This window comes from Lissotriton helveticus, chromosome 7, assembly GCF_964261635.1.
Source record: "Lissotriton helveticus chromosome 7, aLisHel1.1, whole genome shotgun sequence".
NCBI classification, from domain to species: domain Eukaryota; kingdom Metazoa; phylum Chordata; class Amphibia; order Caudata; family Salamandridae; genus Lissotriton; species Lissotriton helveticus.
In genome coordinates this window covers 1,789,585,340-1,789,602,750 of record NC_136068.1, presented here as the reverse complement: position 1 = coordinate 1,789,602,750, position 17,411 = coordinate 1,789,585,340, and the positions used below count along the sequence as shown (strand labels likewise).

General features: G+C 46.5%; 1 protein-coding gene across 1 annotated transcript in view; it reads right to left on the bottom strand.

Annotated features, from left to right (window-relative positions):
• Window positions 1–528: 528 nt before the first annotated feature.
• Window positions 529–17,411, bottom strand: part of LOC144770770 (phospholipase A2 inhibitor and Ly6/PLAUR domain-containing protein-like) — a 235,278-nt gene continuing 218,395 nt past the window's right edge. Inside the window, exons 4-5 of the mRNA XM_078655518.1 lie at window positions 2,957–3,100; window positions 529–2,044 (exon numbers count right to left, since the gene is read on the bottom strand). Coding sequence (XP_078511644.1) covers window positions 1,518–2,044; window positions 2,957–3,100 — 671 coding nt within the window. The 3' untranslated portion in view covers window positions 529–1,517. The remainder of the gene's footprint in view (window positions 2,045–2,956; window positions 3,101–17,411) is intronic.

The following is a 17,411-nucleotide window of genomic DNA, read 5'->3' as shown; positions in this document are numbered from 1 at the left end:
AAGTTATAGCACCCCACCCAAATTACTCATTCCTCCAACAACATTGCCAGGAGACACCTTTTGTGTTTACTGCTCCTTTTACATTTGTTGGTGTTTTTTGGGGGTAAAACCTAGGAGAATGGCATCTTGAAATCCACCAGATGACATCCTTGGTGAAGAAGATGACTTGGAGGAACAAAGAAAAACAAGAAAGGAGAGTATCATCTGGTCCTTCTTTACTACTTTCCACCTGGAGAAAAGAAGGTCAACACGAGGAAGGTGACCTGCACTGTTTGTGAACTAATTATATCTCGGGCTCCAAGAAACAATACTTGTGTGGTACTTAGTATGTTTAAAAGACATGTTTAAAAATATGTAAATGTCAGTAAATCTGCATTGTTGCAGGCATAAAGGTATGTTTAAACTTAAATAGATAAAAGTGTGTACTCAATTCAAATATTTTAACCGTTTTTTCTTGCATCCCAAACAATCATTCATAGTATCTGAAATGTACTCAACAGTTTTGCAGGAAGTAAAAAAACTAAATAAAAAGTTTGTAACTCTCATATTTATTGCTTTGCTACAAACATTCACATATAGCTCACTCAAATAAGAAAAAGGTGTAGAGCTACATCTATACCTTCAGAAGTTACTTAATGTCCCTTCACTAATAAAAAAAAGTACAACTCGAAGTGACAATTTGTTCAGGACATACAGACATGTATAGAGCATGAGGCTCGGTATACCCAGAATACAATGGTCAACTGTGGCTGAACTCTAGTCTTTCTATGAATTGCTGTTCCTAGTTCCAGCCATGGACCATCTTGGGAAGGAGTCAAAGTCTTCTGAGAATTAAAGCATCTGTATCAGGGCAGCTATTGAGGACTTGCATCATTAAATGTTTGTTACTTGCCTGGAAACCACCAGCCCCATCCTTAGTGCACTGGGATGTTAGTTATAACCTCATACTCCTCATGGTCAGATACAAACATTAGTAATGTCCTCTTTGTCCAAGAGGACATGCTGAAACAACTGCATAACAAAGCAACTGCTTTGTAGGCACCCCCTCCTTCAGCCACATAAATCCTGTTACTAAGTCATATTAAATGCAGAGGTGTTGATGGTGCCTCGGGTGGCCTTTCAATGAAACTAGAAATGAAGTCTGGAAAGGGTACATAATGCATTTGGCAGGAGGACAGATGGATTTTTACCAGAGCTTCAATGAAACATGTCATGAGCAATGGGGTGTCAAGTTGTTCACCTGTCTCAGTAGATGCACTGCTGGGATGGTGGTTCAGACATTCATGTTGCATTTACTAGTGTAATAAATTTTAATACCAACATGTTGTGTGCTAAACCATTAAAAGGTACATTGGTTTCCACAACTACTATCTTGACCCTACTCTCAGTGGGGGGAAGGTGCTGGTCTATTTCGCCCGGTGAACAGAGTAGTGAAGATTTTGTTTAAAATCTTCAGTGCTTCAAGAATGCTTGGGCAAGGATATAAACAGCTCTGAACATCCTCATGCTACCTGAGGTTAGGTAAAGAGTTTAAGCAGAAACAGCACAGTCAGGGCTAATAAGAGCAGATGATGCCCCTGGTTGATGCCGTTGGTGCCACTCTTGGCAGTGCTGTTCTCTTGGGTTGATCCGCTACTCATGCTGTTGGTGAGGGTACTTGTGATCATATGACTGGTGCTGGGGCTACTGCTGGTGCTGATGTTCATGCTGGGATTGGTGCTGGAGGTGATGTTGGAACTTGTGCTTGTCTTGTTGTCCCTCATGAAACTTGTTCCTGTGGTGAAACCTGTGCTGTGATGCATGTTAGGGTTGCTGGTCACACCGCTGTTGTCAGTGGTGTTATCGGTGCTGGCGATGTCAGTCCCAATGCTGTCATCGGTGCTGTCTTCAAGAGTAGTGCTGGGCCTTGAGGTTGGGCTAGTGTCACCACTTGTGCAGTTAATGTCAATTTTGACTGTTAGTCCCAGTGACTTTAGGACCGGTGAATTCCTGCAGTAACTTTCACTTGCACATCCAGAGAAGGCTGCTTTGTAGCCCACCAGACCTGTAAATAGAAATGCAGATATGGTATTTCAACAATGTAATAAACAGCTCCTTTACCCCACCATCAGCCAGGTGGGGATCTCAACATATGGTGGATGGTCTTCCGTCACATCAGCAGAGGCCACAGCTTACCTACTCCGGCTCTTTCTGTTTCAGCAAGGGATGCCACAATTCTCTGCCAAAACCCACAACTAGCTGAGAGCACTCAACCCTTGTACTCTTCAATCAATCTATGTTTCTCTTTAGACATGACAGAGTGCCACTTTGTGTTGGGCGCATTAAGGCTGTTTACGAACAGGCATCCTTGATGGCAGTGTATGGATTTGCTCAGCCTGGCTGAGATCTCTTCCCGTACGTGGCACCCACGCATGTGCCAGATCAAAAGCATGGTAACTGTGGCTCAAGACATGGGACAAACCTATGATATGCTCTTGCTGGTACCCAGTGAGGGACAGGACAAGATGGACAGGACAATGCTGTGAATGTGTAAATGTGCAGCTATATGTGATGGAAATTTCTAAGGGCTAACTGCGTATTCTGCTATTTGGCATTGTCCCAATTACATTTCCCACAACTGAACCCTGCACCCCAACTGTTTCGTGTACGGTGTATGTTAGAAGATTGCATGCAGAAATATCGTCTGACATAGATTATTTTAAAAATTGTGTACAATATTATTGTCCCATTGCGTGTACATTTGTAATATTATTTCAAATAGGACAATATTTCTGTCAGACAATATTTTTACAATGATATTGTGGTACCATATTTCTCAAAAGACAACCATCTGTGCCTAGAAGCGAGCTCTACACTACATAAAGCGGTAACATAAAGATGCAGTTTTTAGTCTTGGGGCAACAGTGCCTTTTGGCCTGAGGTTGGATCTGACCCACAGTCCCATCTTCACCATTACCTGTGGTCACAGTTATGACAAACTGCAAGCACTTGTCCTCCATCCCAGAGCACTCCATGGTCCCCGGGTCCGGGCAGGATCCAGACTTTTCCGACAAGCAGGAATAACACATCAGTCCATTTGGCTCAGCGGTTGTTGATGGAACTGGAGATAAAAAAGGAGAAGAAAAGGTGAACTCCATTCTGTCTGTAAGTGGAAATGACTAAGAGAAAATATGGTAGAGCTGATACCTGGGCGTGGAAAATAAGCCCTCGCCTTGCATTGAGCCTTTCTGCCCTTCTGCCCATAATCAGCGATTCCTATGTTTTACCCCTGGTGGCATGGACAACTTCCAGTCCTGGATGTTTCTCCACATTGTTCATGGCTTTCTGGTCCTTAAAGCAGCTCTAAGGCCCTGCACATCACAGGACCTTGTGATGTGCAGGCCCTAGCTGAGCACCACCCATGGCTGGTTTCTGTCCTGCAAAAACCTTAAGCCTAACTTTCACACAGCAAAACTTTGAACCCAATTACAATGTCTTACTGTGATTTCATTTTGCACATCCTTTCTCCGTGTATTACTTCCTCGGGTGTTGGTGGAAGGCTTCTTCTGAGAGGGTCTCCAGGCACTAGACAGACAGAACAAATATTTGCAGGGAGAAGGAGGCGAAAACTTCCTGAGTTTTTAAGATTGGGGCTTGAAATGGAACTGGCTGTCCTCGAATACTGCCTTTTAAAAGCACATGCTGGAAGTGGCATGGCTGCCCCCCTATCATCCCGGTGTTCAGAGGGATTGGCGGGCAGGTGAGTGGCTCGAACTGAGAGAAGCGTCATTGATCTGTGGTCCACTAGTATTCCAGCAAGCTCCTCGTATGGAGGGGACACCGGAGTGTGCTGTTCTGCATGCACACTGTACAAAGTGAAAGTGAAACTGGGGGGTCCCTGGAAACCTAGATACTGACACTGGAACGGGAGCATCAGCACACTAAGGCAGAAGGGACCCTCAGACGCCTGCAGGATCTGCAGCGCCAGTATAGAAACTTGGTTACAGGGGAGGCTAGGATGCAGGCACTGGCGACATTGCATCGCTTATATGATGTGGGCGACAAGTCCGGAAAGTTGTTGGCGTTGCTCAGCAGAAAGGAGAGGGACGCCAGGTGGGTGGAGTTAGTTAGGGATGCCCGGGGGAACTTGATGAGAACAGATGAACAGATAGCGGAGACCTTCGCTGAATACTACAAAACATTTTACGAAGCTAGGGACTTGGGGACGCAGGAACACGCGCTCCACTATATGGAGCACATTGAGCTCCCGACTGACGGATGAGGATCAGAGGGAGCTGGAGGATGGCTTCACATTAGACGAAGTTAAAACAGCCCTGGCCAAACTACGGGCAGGGAAGTCCCCGGGTCCCAACGGATTCCCAGCAGAATTTTTTAAAAAGACAGCGAACTTGCTGCTACGACATATGCTAGGATTCTTTGAGAAGGCGGCCCAGGAGAGAGAGTTACCATTGGATCTCCGTTTGGCTACAATAATACCGATACATAAGGAGGGTAAGCCGGTAGACGACTGTGCATCGTATTGCCCCATCTCCCTCCTAAATGTAGAGGTGAAGCTTGTCTCCGGCTGCGGCGGGTGATACCGGGGCTAGTACACCTTGACCAAACGTTTTTTCTGCCCGATAGGGCCACGAGATTAAATGTCCGTCGGACTCCTAACTGGCACCAGGACGTGAACACGAGGCACGACCCTCATTTGTTTCTGTCACTAGAGGCAGAAAAAGCGTTTGATGCTATTCACTGGCCATTCCTTGATGTTGTATTACTGCGTTTTGGCTTCGGCCCTAAGTTTCGGGCTTGGGTACAGTTGCTCTACACTGACCCCAGAGCACGCGTTAAGGTCAATGATAAGTTATCCAGAGATTTCCTGGTGAGACGGGGGACTAGAAAGGGATGCCCTCTGTCCCCTCTGCTTTTTGCCCTTACGATTGAGGTTCTGGCTTGTGCGGTTAGACAAAATGGGGACATTTGGGGGTTCCGACTAGGACAGACAGATACTGCAGAAGAGAAAATATCCCTATACGTGGACGATGTCCTCCTGTACATAACGCCCCCTGCTACGACGATAGGGGCTCTATTCGCAGAACTGGATCGATACGGGGCTTGTGCAGGATACCGAATAAATTGGCACAAGTCGATCCTCTATGACCCTAAGGGCCAGGACGAATGGGCAGATCTACCGGGAAGCCTGCAGATGACAGGGGAGGGGTTTGTATATTTGGGGATATTTGTGACACTGGACAGGACTCGCTCCTATGACAGGAACATTAAAAGAGTAACAAATAATTTTGTAGAGGATGTGTTCAAAATGATGACGCTCCCAAGATATTTGTATGTTCTCCAAAATGAATATTTCCCCATCTCACAACGGGTGTTCCGCGATATCAATGTGGAACTTAGGGCCTTCCTGTGGCTGGGTAAGCAACACCGAGCACTGACGACCCTCCAAAGGCATCAATACAATGGTGGAATCTCATTACCTAATATTGAGGCCTACAATTGGGCAGAACATTTGGCGCCCATCAATGACTGGATGCATGCCCCAGCTACACATCCTACCTATGCACTAGAGTGACATGGCATGGAGAAACGCACATTCACTCACTATCTTTACAAGGGTGTGGGGAAAGATAGGTTGCTTCCTGCCACTAGAGTTACCCTGGACATTTGGGAACGGGCGATGAGGTGTACGGACTGGGAACGGAAGCCGACGAGGCAGACACCACTGTGGCAATGTGCCTGGTTGAGGGAATTGAGTAAACTAAAGGGGTTCCAGAGATGGGATGATATAGGAATATCAACACTAGGTGATGTGATGAAAAATGGGGTGCTGAAGCCCTTCAGGCCCTTAGGGCAGAATACGGATTATGTCGCACACAATATTTCAAGTATGCACAGCTGAAACACACTTGGTGGGCAGAGGAGACGTTGATAGGCACACTCCCTGAGTATGCACCACTGGAGGGCCGCCTCCTCCAGGAGCAAATCCCAAATAGGGCAGTCTCACTGACCTACAGAACTGTGATGAATAATATCCCAGATGGGGTGGTGAGTCTTAAGAGGAAATGGAGGGTAAGCCGGTAGACGACTGTGCATCGTATCACCCCATCTCCCTCTTAAATGTAGAGGTGAAGCTTGCTCTCCGGCTGCGGCGGGTGATACCGGGGCTAGTACACCTTGACCAAACGTTTTTTCTGCCCGATAGGGCCACGAGATTAAATCTCCGTCGGACTCATAACTGGCTCCAGGACGTGAACACGAGGCACGACCCTCATTTGTTTCTGTCACTAGAAGCAGAAAAAGCGTTTGATGCTGTCCACTGGCCATTCCTTGATGTTGTATTACTGCGTTTTGACTTTGGCCCTAAGTTTCGGGCTTGGGTACAGTTGCTCTACACTGACCCCAGAGCACGCGTTAAGGTCAATGGTAAATTATCCAGAGATTTCCTGGTGAGACGGGGAACTAGAAAGGGATGCCCTCTGTCCCCCCTGCTTTTTGCCCTTACAATTGAGGTTCTGGCTTGTGCGGTTAGACAAAATGGGGACATTTGGGGGTTCTGACTAGGACAGACAGATACTGCAGAGGAGAAAATATCGCTATACGTGGACAATGTCCTCCTGTACATAACGCCCCCTGCTACGACGATAGGGGCTCTATTCGCAGAACTGGATCGATACGGGGCTTGTGCAGGATACCAAATAAATTGGCACAAGTCGATCCTCTATGGCTCTAAGGGCCGGGACGAATGGGCAGATCTACCGGGAAGCCTGCAGATGACAGGGGAGGGGTTTGTATATTTGGGGATATTTGTGACACTGGACAGGACTCGCTCCTATGACAGTAACATTAAAAGAGTAACAAATAATTTTGTAGAGGATGTGTTCAAAATGATGATGCTCCTAAGATATTTGTATGCTCTCCAAAATGAATATTTCCTAATCTCACAAAGGGTGTTCCGAGATATCAATGTGGAACTTAGGGCCTTCCAGTGGCTGGGTAAGCAACACCGAGCACTGACGACCCTCCAAAGGCATCAAGACAATGGTGGAATCTCATTACCTAATATTGAGGCCTACTATTGGGCAGAACATTTGGCGCCCATCAATGACTGGATGCATGCCCCAGTTACACATCCTACCTATGCACTAGAGCGACATGGCATGGAGAAACGCACATTCACTCACTATCTTTACGAGGGTGTGGGGAAAGATAGGTTGCTTCCTGCCACTAGAGTTACCCTGGACATTTGGGAACGGGCGATGAGGTGTACGGACTGGGAACGGAAGCTGACGAGGCAGACACCACTGTGGCAATGTGCCTGGTTGAGGGAATTGAGTAAACTAAAGGGGTTCCAAAGATGGGATGATATAGGAATATCAACACTAGGTGATGTGATGAAAAATGGGGTGCTGAAGTCCTTCCAGGCCTTTAGGGCAGAATACGGATTATGTCGCACACAATATTTCAAGTACGCACAGCTGAAACACGCTTGGTGGGCAGAGGAGACTTTGATAGGCATACTCCCTGAGTATGCACCACTGGAGGGCCGCCTCCTCCAGGAGCAAATCCCAAATAGGGCAGTCTCACTGAGTTACAGAACTGTGATAAATAATATCCCGGACGGGGTGGTGAGTCTTGAGAGGAAATGGGGGGTAAGCCGGTAGACGACTGTGCATCGTATCGCCCCATCTCCCTCTTAAATGTAGAGGTGAAGCTTGCTCCCCGGCTGCGGCGGGTGATACCGGGACTAGTACACCTTGACCATACCTTTTTTCTGCCCGATAGGGCCACGAGATTAAATCTCCGTCGGACTCATAACTGGCTCCAGGACGTGAACACGAGGCACGACCCTCATTTGTTTCTGTCACTAGAAGCAGAAAAAGCGTTTGATGCTGTCCACTGGCCATTCCTTGATGTTGTATTACTGCGTTTTGGCTTCGGCCCTAAGTTTCGGGCTTGGGTACAGTTGCTCTACACTGACTCCAGAGCACGCGTTAAGGTCAATGGTAAGTTATCCAGAGATTTCCCGGTGATACGGGGGACTAGAAAGGGATGCCCTCTGTCCCCCCTGCTTTTTGCCCTTACGATTGAGGTTCTGGCTTGTGCGGTTAGACATAATGGGGACATTTGGGGGTTAAGACTAGGACAGACAGATACTTGTATGCTCTCCAAAATGAATATTTCCCCATCTCACAACGGGTGTTCCGAGATATCAATGTGGAACTTAGGGCCTTCCAGTGGCTGGGTAAGCAACCCCGAGCACTGACGACCCTCCAAAGGCATCAATACAATGGTGGAATCTCATTACCTAATATTGAGGCCTACTATTGGGCAGAACATTTGACGCCCATCAATGACTGGATGCATGCCCCAGCTACACATCCTACCTATGCACTAGAGCGACATGGCATGGAGAAACGCACATTCACTCACTATCTTTACGAGGGTGTGGGGAAAGATAGGTTGCTTCCTGCCACTAGAGTTACCCTGGACCTTTGGGAACGGGCGATGAGGTGTACGGACTGGGAACGGAAGCCGACGAGGCAGACACCACTGTGGCAATGTGCTTGGTTGAGGGAATTGAGTAAACTAAAGTGGTTCCAGAGATGGGATGTTATAGGAATATCAACACTAGGTGATGTGATGAAAAATGGGGCGCTGAAGTCCTTCCAGGCCCTTAGGGCAGAATACGGATTATGTTGCAGACAATATTTCAAGTACACACAGCTGAAACACGCTTGGTGGGCAGAGGAGACTTTGATAGGCATACTCCCTGAGTATGCACCACTGGAGGGCCGCCTCCTACAGGAGCAAATCCCAAATAGGGCAGTCTCACTGACCTACAGAACTGTGATGAATAATATCCCGGACGGGGTAGTGAGTCTTAAGAGGAAATGGGAGAACGATGTGGGGGAAATTGATGCGGTGGATTGGGATACGGTCCTGATGCACCCGAGAGAGGTGGCCATTAAATCCCGCTTAAGGCTTATCCAATACAATATCCTCCACAGGACCTACTTTGATCGAGTGCGCCTACATAAAATGGGAAGGGCCGGAGACTCGAACTGCCTGCGCTGTGGTAGAGATGGTGGAGATTTCTTCCATGTCCTCCGGTCCTGCTCGGAAATTTAAACCTACTGGGTTGAGATCCTGAGAGAACTGGGGGAGGTGTTGGAGACCACTTTGCCACTAGATCCCAAACTGGTCTTATTGGGCATGACTAACGTTGTAGACCTGGCCCGCCCACTGTTGATTTTTCTAGCACTGGCCCTAGTGGTTGCCAAGAGAGATGTGTCAAGGAGATGGGGGGTACCCATGTTACCGCAGATGGAGGAATGGAGAAGAGGCATGGACCTGTACATGGCAGCTGAAAGGGTCACGTACAAAGCACGGGGATGTCCTAAAAAGTTTGGAAGAGTGTAGGGCAAATGGCGTAGATATCATGGTCTGGATGGAGGTCTGTGAGTCGGTAGGGGTACAGCTGTATCTCAAACAGGATAGGAGAGAGGGTGCTACGAGACTTTGTGATATACTAGGGGAGGGTCAGGGACGAAACCTCCCGGGTCTAGCTGAGGTGGCAGAAAGTGACTTGTTTCTAAGGATGAATCATGGAGAGAGGGGGGCGAAAGGGTGGGGTGTGTTGCTTAATGCTGACATGCTTTTTATGTTTATGTATTATAAAATGCAAATAAAAATATTTTTTTTAAAAAAGAAAGTGAAACTGGGGGCATATTTACAAGAACCTCGTTAAAATTATCGCCGTTTTAGCCGCAGGAAACTGCCGCTAACACGGCGATAATGGGCTTGCTAATATGCGTTATGGAATTCCAATAGAAGCCCAGGATGGATGTCCTGCACATCTAACCTGGGATTCTATTGGAATTCTATAACGCATATTAGCAAGCCCATTATCGCCGTTTTAGCGGCAGTTTCCTGCTGCTAAAACGGCGATAATTTTAACGAGGTTATTGCTAATATGCCCCCTGGTTTGTAAACTGGGCACTGAGTACATGCCACGGCGATGCAAGGCAATATCTTGGATGCTGGAGGTGGATTTAGCATTTTTTATACGTGACTGTCTCAACTACTGAACTCCAATAGGCACGCTTATTGTAAATCTCCTCTCTGAGGCTCTTGCCTGCACCCAGTTCTGCTGCCTAACTCAGAACATGATTGATGTCATTCCTACCTGTTTTCAGAGGTACACAGTTAAATATTAACTAACTGTGACAGAACCTATACTTGCCACCCCTATTAATGTACCTGAGAGACTCATACTACAGAATGCAGATTTATTGGAGCCATCTGACTGCTTTTAAGGAAGCTGTTGAGCCAGATTAAACCTGTTAAGAGATGATTGGCAGCTTCCTGAGCAGTGCAAAAACAAAGAGGAGCCAAGAGGGAGCAGAAAGATCGCCCTCCACTCTAATCATCAATCCACAAAAAGATCCCTGTACCTGGGACAGTTAGTAGTGTCTATCTATTTAACATGAGTGTACACTCCTCTGGTTATATTTTTACAAAATACCAGAGAAACCCCCCTTCCCTCTTCACGGTGAGGTGTGTATTCTCTAATGTCTTACCGTCCCCCGTAAATTACTATTCATATGTAAAATTTCAAGGTAGCCCTCAACTCAACCTGTCCAGTAATGTCTGCCCTCACTCTGGCAGTAAATCCACCCACACTTAAACAAATATAGAAAAGAATGAAAAAATGTGTGGTGGAAAGGAAGGCACCTCACGGGCGAACAACCCTCGGGGATCTTGGCAGATGTTACCAATTCTATGCCCCTTTCTCATCATCGGTTGCCATTCCAATTCCAAACGATCTGCCGGTATGAGATGACAGTGCTGATCTGGGGTAATTGTCCTCGAAATTGTTATTAATACTTTTGAGAATAAGATATTCAGATTGGTTACAGGAATGGTCTCTGATGGTTTTTAATGGGTGTGTTTCTCAACTCAACAGTGTCCAAAAAAAGATGTTGAAAATTGGTTCAGTGACCGAGTGTTAAATACCCTGATGAATCTGCCGAAAGCATTGGGGCAGTGAAACATGTCGGTATCAGGTATTGGTATGCAAGATTAAGCTACCAGCCGTTTTAATTCACCAGTACACACTAATACGAAGAATAAAGTTATAGAGTGGGTGTGTCTGATGATTTTATATCACTCTTATATGTTGGTCACACTAGTGAGTTATTGTCGTAAACTCTCTGTCTAGCCCCTTTGTGCACGCATTTCAGTTTATGTGTTGTACTATATTTGTGTTATGCACACTGTTTTTGTTTGGAATTGGAATGGCAACCGATGATGAGAAAGGGGCATAGAATTGGTAACATCTGCCAAGATCCCCGAGGGTTGTTCGCCCGTGAGGTGCCTTCCTTTCCACCACACATTTTTTCATTCTTTTCTATATTTGTTTAAGTGTGGGTGGATGTACTGCCAGAGTGAGGGCAGACATTACTGGACAGGTTGAGTTGAGGGCTACCTTGAAATTTTACATATGAATAGTAATTTACGGGGGACATTAAGACATTAGAGAATACACAACTCACCGTGAAGAGGGAAGGGGGGTTTCTCTGGTATTTTGTAAAAATATAACCAGAGGAGTGTACACTCATGTTAAATAGATAGACACTACTAACTGTCCCAGGTACAGGGATCTTTTTGTGGATTGAGCTTCCTGAGCAAGAACAAAATAATTAGATCTAGCAATCTTGGAGGCATATTTACAAGGAAATGTCTCAGTGCGGAGCTGCTCCAAATTTGGAGGCGCCACGCTCCGACAGTTCCAAAACGCAGGGAACAACGCATTTACAATAATACCATGGCGCACCCTTGCATTTCCTCTAGGGCTGGCATTAAATAAAAGGATCTACCTTGCACCAATCCAGGACCCCTGTACCATAGTGCAAGAGTTCCTGCGCATATAGAAGCGGCATACAGCGCGGTGAGGGACAGCATCTAATTTCGGACTTACCTCTTGGCTGACATTAGTTTTAGAAGTCTGCATAGTTTTTAATTTGCTGATATTTCCTTTAGTTCGTTGTACTTTTCCTCTTATAATGGGCTGCGTCCCCTGTCCGCCACGCATTTCATGCCGATTGAGCGGAGGGTCATAGCTCCTTCCCCCTGGCTGCACCTACTTCCAGCAGGGGGATAGGCTAGTGGCTGAATTTCCACTATTTTAATAGCATGCTGGGCCGGATGTGCAGTGGATGCACGCAGAGGACGCCCTGTCGGCACAGCGGAGTTGCACCAAAGGCAAGCCCATCTGGGCCTGTCCATGACCGTCCAAGGCCAGGGGCCACCCCCACTGCCCGTTTCAGACCAATCAGCCCTTGAGATACTCGGCAAAACCTCTAAAAGACTTGTACCCTTCATTTCTTGAACCATGTTATCATACTCTGACTGCGAAGGCAGAAACTTTGTGCTGCATTCTTTGCTCATTTAAATCAGAAATACCAATGGTAGGTCTCAAGCTAGAGCATAAACTAAAGTTCATACTTCTTAATTGCAGGTCACTTAGCAAACACAAGATTGAAATTCATGATTTCATTTTGGACAATCACCCAGACGTTATGTTTCTCACAGAAACTTGGCTGAATGAAGATTCCGCTTCTGATATATTACAAGCTCCTCCTCAGACAAGATCGCCCTATTAAGCGCGGAGAAGGAATAGCCATTCATCGCCTGTTTTTAAAATGACTACGGATAAAGCTAACATAGAAAACTGTGAAGCAGCTTATTATACCAGAAGGGTGGTGTTAAAACGAAGTAATAGCGCAGACATCACTTGTAGAAGGTATAAGTAGGTTTATTCACGTAGTAATCAACAGGTATACAATTATAGGAAGATCCTTAGATTATCTGGTAATCTCTGGTAATACCTGGAAATGCCCCACCAGGAGCAAGGTCCTCTCTGCTCAGCCCATTACACCAACTGATTCCTAGCTTCATACAAACTAACCCTAACATTCTAGATGACCTCACCACAGGCTGAGCAGACAGGCAGAGAACCACAGTGGGGAGACTGTATTAGTAAATAGCACATTACAACACATCTCCCTTTTTAATAATGAAAGTATTCAAAAGAAACAGAAGAAGATAAGATCACGAAATAGAAGAAGATAAAATACACGAGTCTGGAATGGAAATATAATAGCTTAAGTCTGGAAAGAGAATACACAAGTCAGGAATAGAAGCAAATAAAATACAGAAATTTTAGAAGTCAGGAAAAGAAGAATGCATAAAAACAATATAACACATCCTTCCCCCTTAATAATGATCATAAACACAAAATTGTATAAAGATGGTAAATACACTTTTGTCAGAGAGATGAAGAGAACGCACCACAAAAACAATGTAATACATCCTTAACACTCTTCTCCTAGAAAATGATCAAAAACAAAAATAGCAAGAAACTAAAACCGCACCAATTTCCTAAAGTGCTACACAAATCTCCAAAACCAAGGGTAAAATACTATAGCAAATCAAATAGGAGAAGTTACACACACCAGAAGTAACTCCCAACGTGTGTACCCGTCACACTCAGTCTAAGTAAATGTGTATAAAACACAAGACAAAACTTGAAAATGTAGGGTATCCCTTAAGCCAAAACAAGATTAGGGTATCTTTTAAACCCTAAAACAAACTAGGTTAACCTTCAACCCAAAACACTCATGAATCATACACTGAGTACCAATAAAACTCAGAAATCCCAAAAACTAAGGGTAGATCTAAACAGATAAGAGAAGTGTGTACCCTTCACACACAGTCTATGTAATATATAAATGTAACACCATACAAGGGTATCCCTTAACCCCATGTGTGTAGCCATCACACACATCAAGTATACATAACATAAAGTAAGTCAAAAACCAAACACTTAGTGTATCCTTTAACCCCACAAGCGTAAAGTAAGTCAAAAACCAAAAACTTAGGGTATCTTTTAACCCCATAAGCGTAAACATCACATCATATATAGTTTATATAACATGAATACAAAACACCAGGTAAAACAAAAACTTTGGGTAATCCTAAACCCATTGCCGATTCACAATATCCATCTACTGTGCAAGACAGTCACAAAACAACCAATAAAGATGAGGACACACACTAAACAACATTACACCACACTGCACAACTAGAAGAGACAATATCTCAAATGCTCCCATTCTGTGCTACTAGATGAGAGAACCATGCTGTCCCAACCGCCACAACAAGGACATACGCCTACACTACAATACACCAACAAGTTTACTATAACTCAAAACATGTTAGAGAAGAAAAATAAAAATAATAAATAACAGCTATTATTTATAAATAGATAACAGAGCAACCTTTTTCGCAACAAGATTACAGTGTTAAGAAGTCTCTAGCGCCGGTGAGCGATGACTCACCCGAGATCTACACTGTGATGAGCCTTTGTTGACGGCTTGGAAACTTCATGTACTCCCCATATTAAGATGCATCCAATACATCTATCTCCATATAAGTAATGACTTGGAAGAAGTAAGGCATAATGTCGAAATGAAAACACGAATCTCCACCAAAACGCTGACACACTCGCCGTTTCTGTATTGTAACTTCAGTGATGTCACTATAGAAACACAAATAAAAAAACGGCTTCCGACAACGTGAACGAGCGTCACACGTCATCCGTTGGTTGCACGTAACATCAGAGGCATCCAGAACGTCAAGGCTCTCGCTCCTCGCTTCAGGCTGAGTGGTCGCTCCCAGTGTCTCTCGCAGACATCTGGTATTGTTGGGCTACATTGCTGCATTTACTTTTAAAAAGCGCCTTTTAATTGGGTTTCATTTGCCTGCTGTGTGTATTTCATCGTAGCGCTGCTTTGCTTAACTGCTCGAACTGTGCAATTTCATTTCCTTTTCACGTGTTGTTTATATCATAGCGCTGTTCTGCTTGACTGCTCTAACTGTGCATTTTAAGCTTTCCACATTTCGCCAGCTGTGGAGCACATTTCCGCTCTGCTTCGTTAATTAAATAATTAATTCCCCACTGCTGTTTTTGCCCTGTTAGCGCGTTTGACTCCAGCGCTCCGCTCTGCCCCCCCCTCCGCCTCCATTTTGTTTGTTGTTGTCCTCGTGTGCCCGCCCCGCCTCCCAGCTGAGACGCCCTCCCACAGAGTAGAGATAGCGCTCCTTCTCCCTACACTCGTCGTGACTCGCTCCTCGCTTCAGGCTGAGTGGTCGCTCCCAGTATCTCTCGCAGACATCTGGTATTGTTGGGCTACATTGCTGCATTTACTTTTAAAAAGCGCCTTTTAATTGGATTTCATTTGCCTGCTGTGTGTATTTCATCGTAGCGCTGCTTTGCTTAACTGCTCGAACTGTGCAATTTCATTTCCTTTTCACGTGTTGTTTATATCATAGCGCTGTTCTGCTTGACTGCTCTAACTGTGCATTTTAAGCTTTCCACATTTCGCCAGCTGTGGAGCACATTTCCGCTCTGCTTCGTTAATTAAATAATTAATTCCCCACTGCTGTTTTTGCCCTGTTAGCGCGTTTGACTCCAGCGCTCCGCTCTGCCCCCCCCTCCGCCTCCATTTTGTTTGTTGTTGTCCTCGTGTGCCCGCCCCGCCTCCCAGCTGAGACGCCCTCGCCCCTCCCCCTTCCCACCATCCATATATGACAGCAGCCCAAGCGCGCAGCGTTCACGCGCAGCGACCGCGCCCAATCCGCGCCAAAGGTGCGCCAAAGGTAAGCCCGTCTACGCCCGTCCGCGCCTGGACCGCGCCCAGCGCCAGACCCCCTGGCCCCCGTCCCTCCCAGCCCCCCCGCATTACCTATGATGCCGCCAGCCTCCTAGCCCTTAACCCCGGCCGCTCCACCAACTGCGTCCAAGCCGCTCCTGGACACACCCATGGACCTTTCTCCTGCTACTCCTGCAAATTCAGCGGCACCGTCAACATCTCTGCTACGACCACACCACAGATCCCCGACCCCAACCACCTACAATGCATCCTTCTCAACACCCGATCAGTCCACAGACACGCCATTGACCTATGGATCTACTAGACACCATCTCTCCAGACGTCGCCTTCCTAACGGAAACATGGATGAACGCTTCCTCCGCACCAGACATCACCATTGCCATCCCTGAAGACTATAAGATCACTCGCAAAGACCGTACCAGCCACACAGGAGGAGGGATCGCTATCGTCCATAAGAAATCAATCCGCATCTCAACCAGCTCTGACGCCAACCTCGCCAACTCCGAACACCTCCACTTCCAAATACACACCGACCCCAAGACCACACTCAGAGGCACCCTCCTCTACAGACCACCAGGACCCCGAGCTAAATTTAGTGAAGACATCACGGACTTCATCACTCCACACGCGCTCCCCTCCAAAGACTACATCCTTCTGGGAGACCTCAACTTTCACCTTGAAAAGAGCAACGACCGCAACACCGCCACCCTGCTGGACAACCTCGCCAACCTCGGACTTAAACAACTGGTCACTTCCCCCACCCACATCGCAGGTCACACACTCGACCCAATCTTCACCTCCAGCAACCATGTCTCCTTCAGCCACACCACGGACCTCCTCTGGACTGACCACAGCTGCGTTCACTTCACCTACAACAAACCAAAACCCAACATACTCCCCCAACCTACCCTGCAAAGAAACTGGAACAAAATCACCACGGACCAAATTTCCGCATCGCTCCTTCGAAACCCCCCAGCCCTATCTTCCGACACCAACGAAGCCGCCGCCAACCTCACCCTATGGTTATCCAACACCGCCGACACCTTAGCACCACTGAAAAAACGTCGAAGCAAACCTGGCAGCAAAAAGGCCTCATGGTTCAACGATGATCTCAAGAAGTCTAAGAAACTCTGCCGTTCCCTTGAAAAGACTTGGAAAAAAGACCCAACCACCAGCACCAAGGACGCCTTCAAAAGCGCCACCCGCACTCACCACCAACTGATCCGAAAAGCCAAGAAAACAGCATTCAAAGATCGACTTGACAACAACGCCCACAACAGCAAGGAACTTTTCAACATCGTCAAGGAATTTTCCAATCCCTCGGCCAACTCCAACGACATCACCCCATCTCAAGCCCTCTGCGACTCCCTAGCCTCATTTTTCCACAACAAGATCGCAGACATCCACAACAGCTTTGACAACCAACCCACCCCACCATTTGCTGTTCATCTTCCCCCCCTGAACACCCTTAACAACTGGAACCCAATCTCCACTGAGGACACCATCCGGCTGATGAATTCCATCCACTCAGGATCCCCCACAGACCCATGTCCTCACCACATATTCAACAAAGCAGACTCCGTCATAGCACCACACCTCCGAGACGTCATCAACTGCTCCCTCAACTCCGCCACCTTCCCGGAAGACTGGAAACACGCTGAACTCACCGCCCTC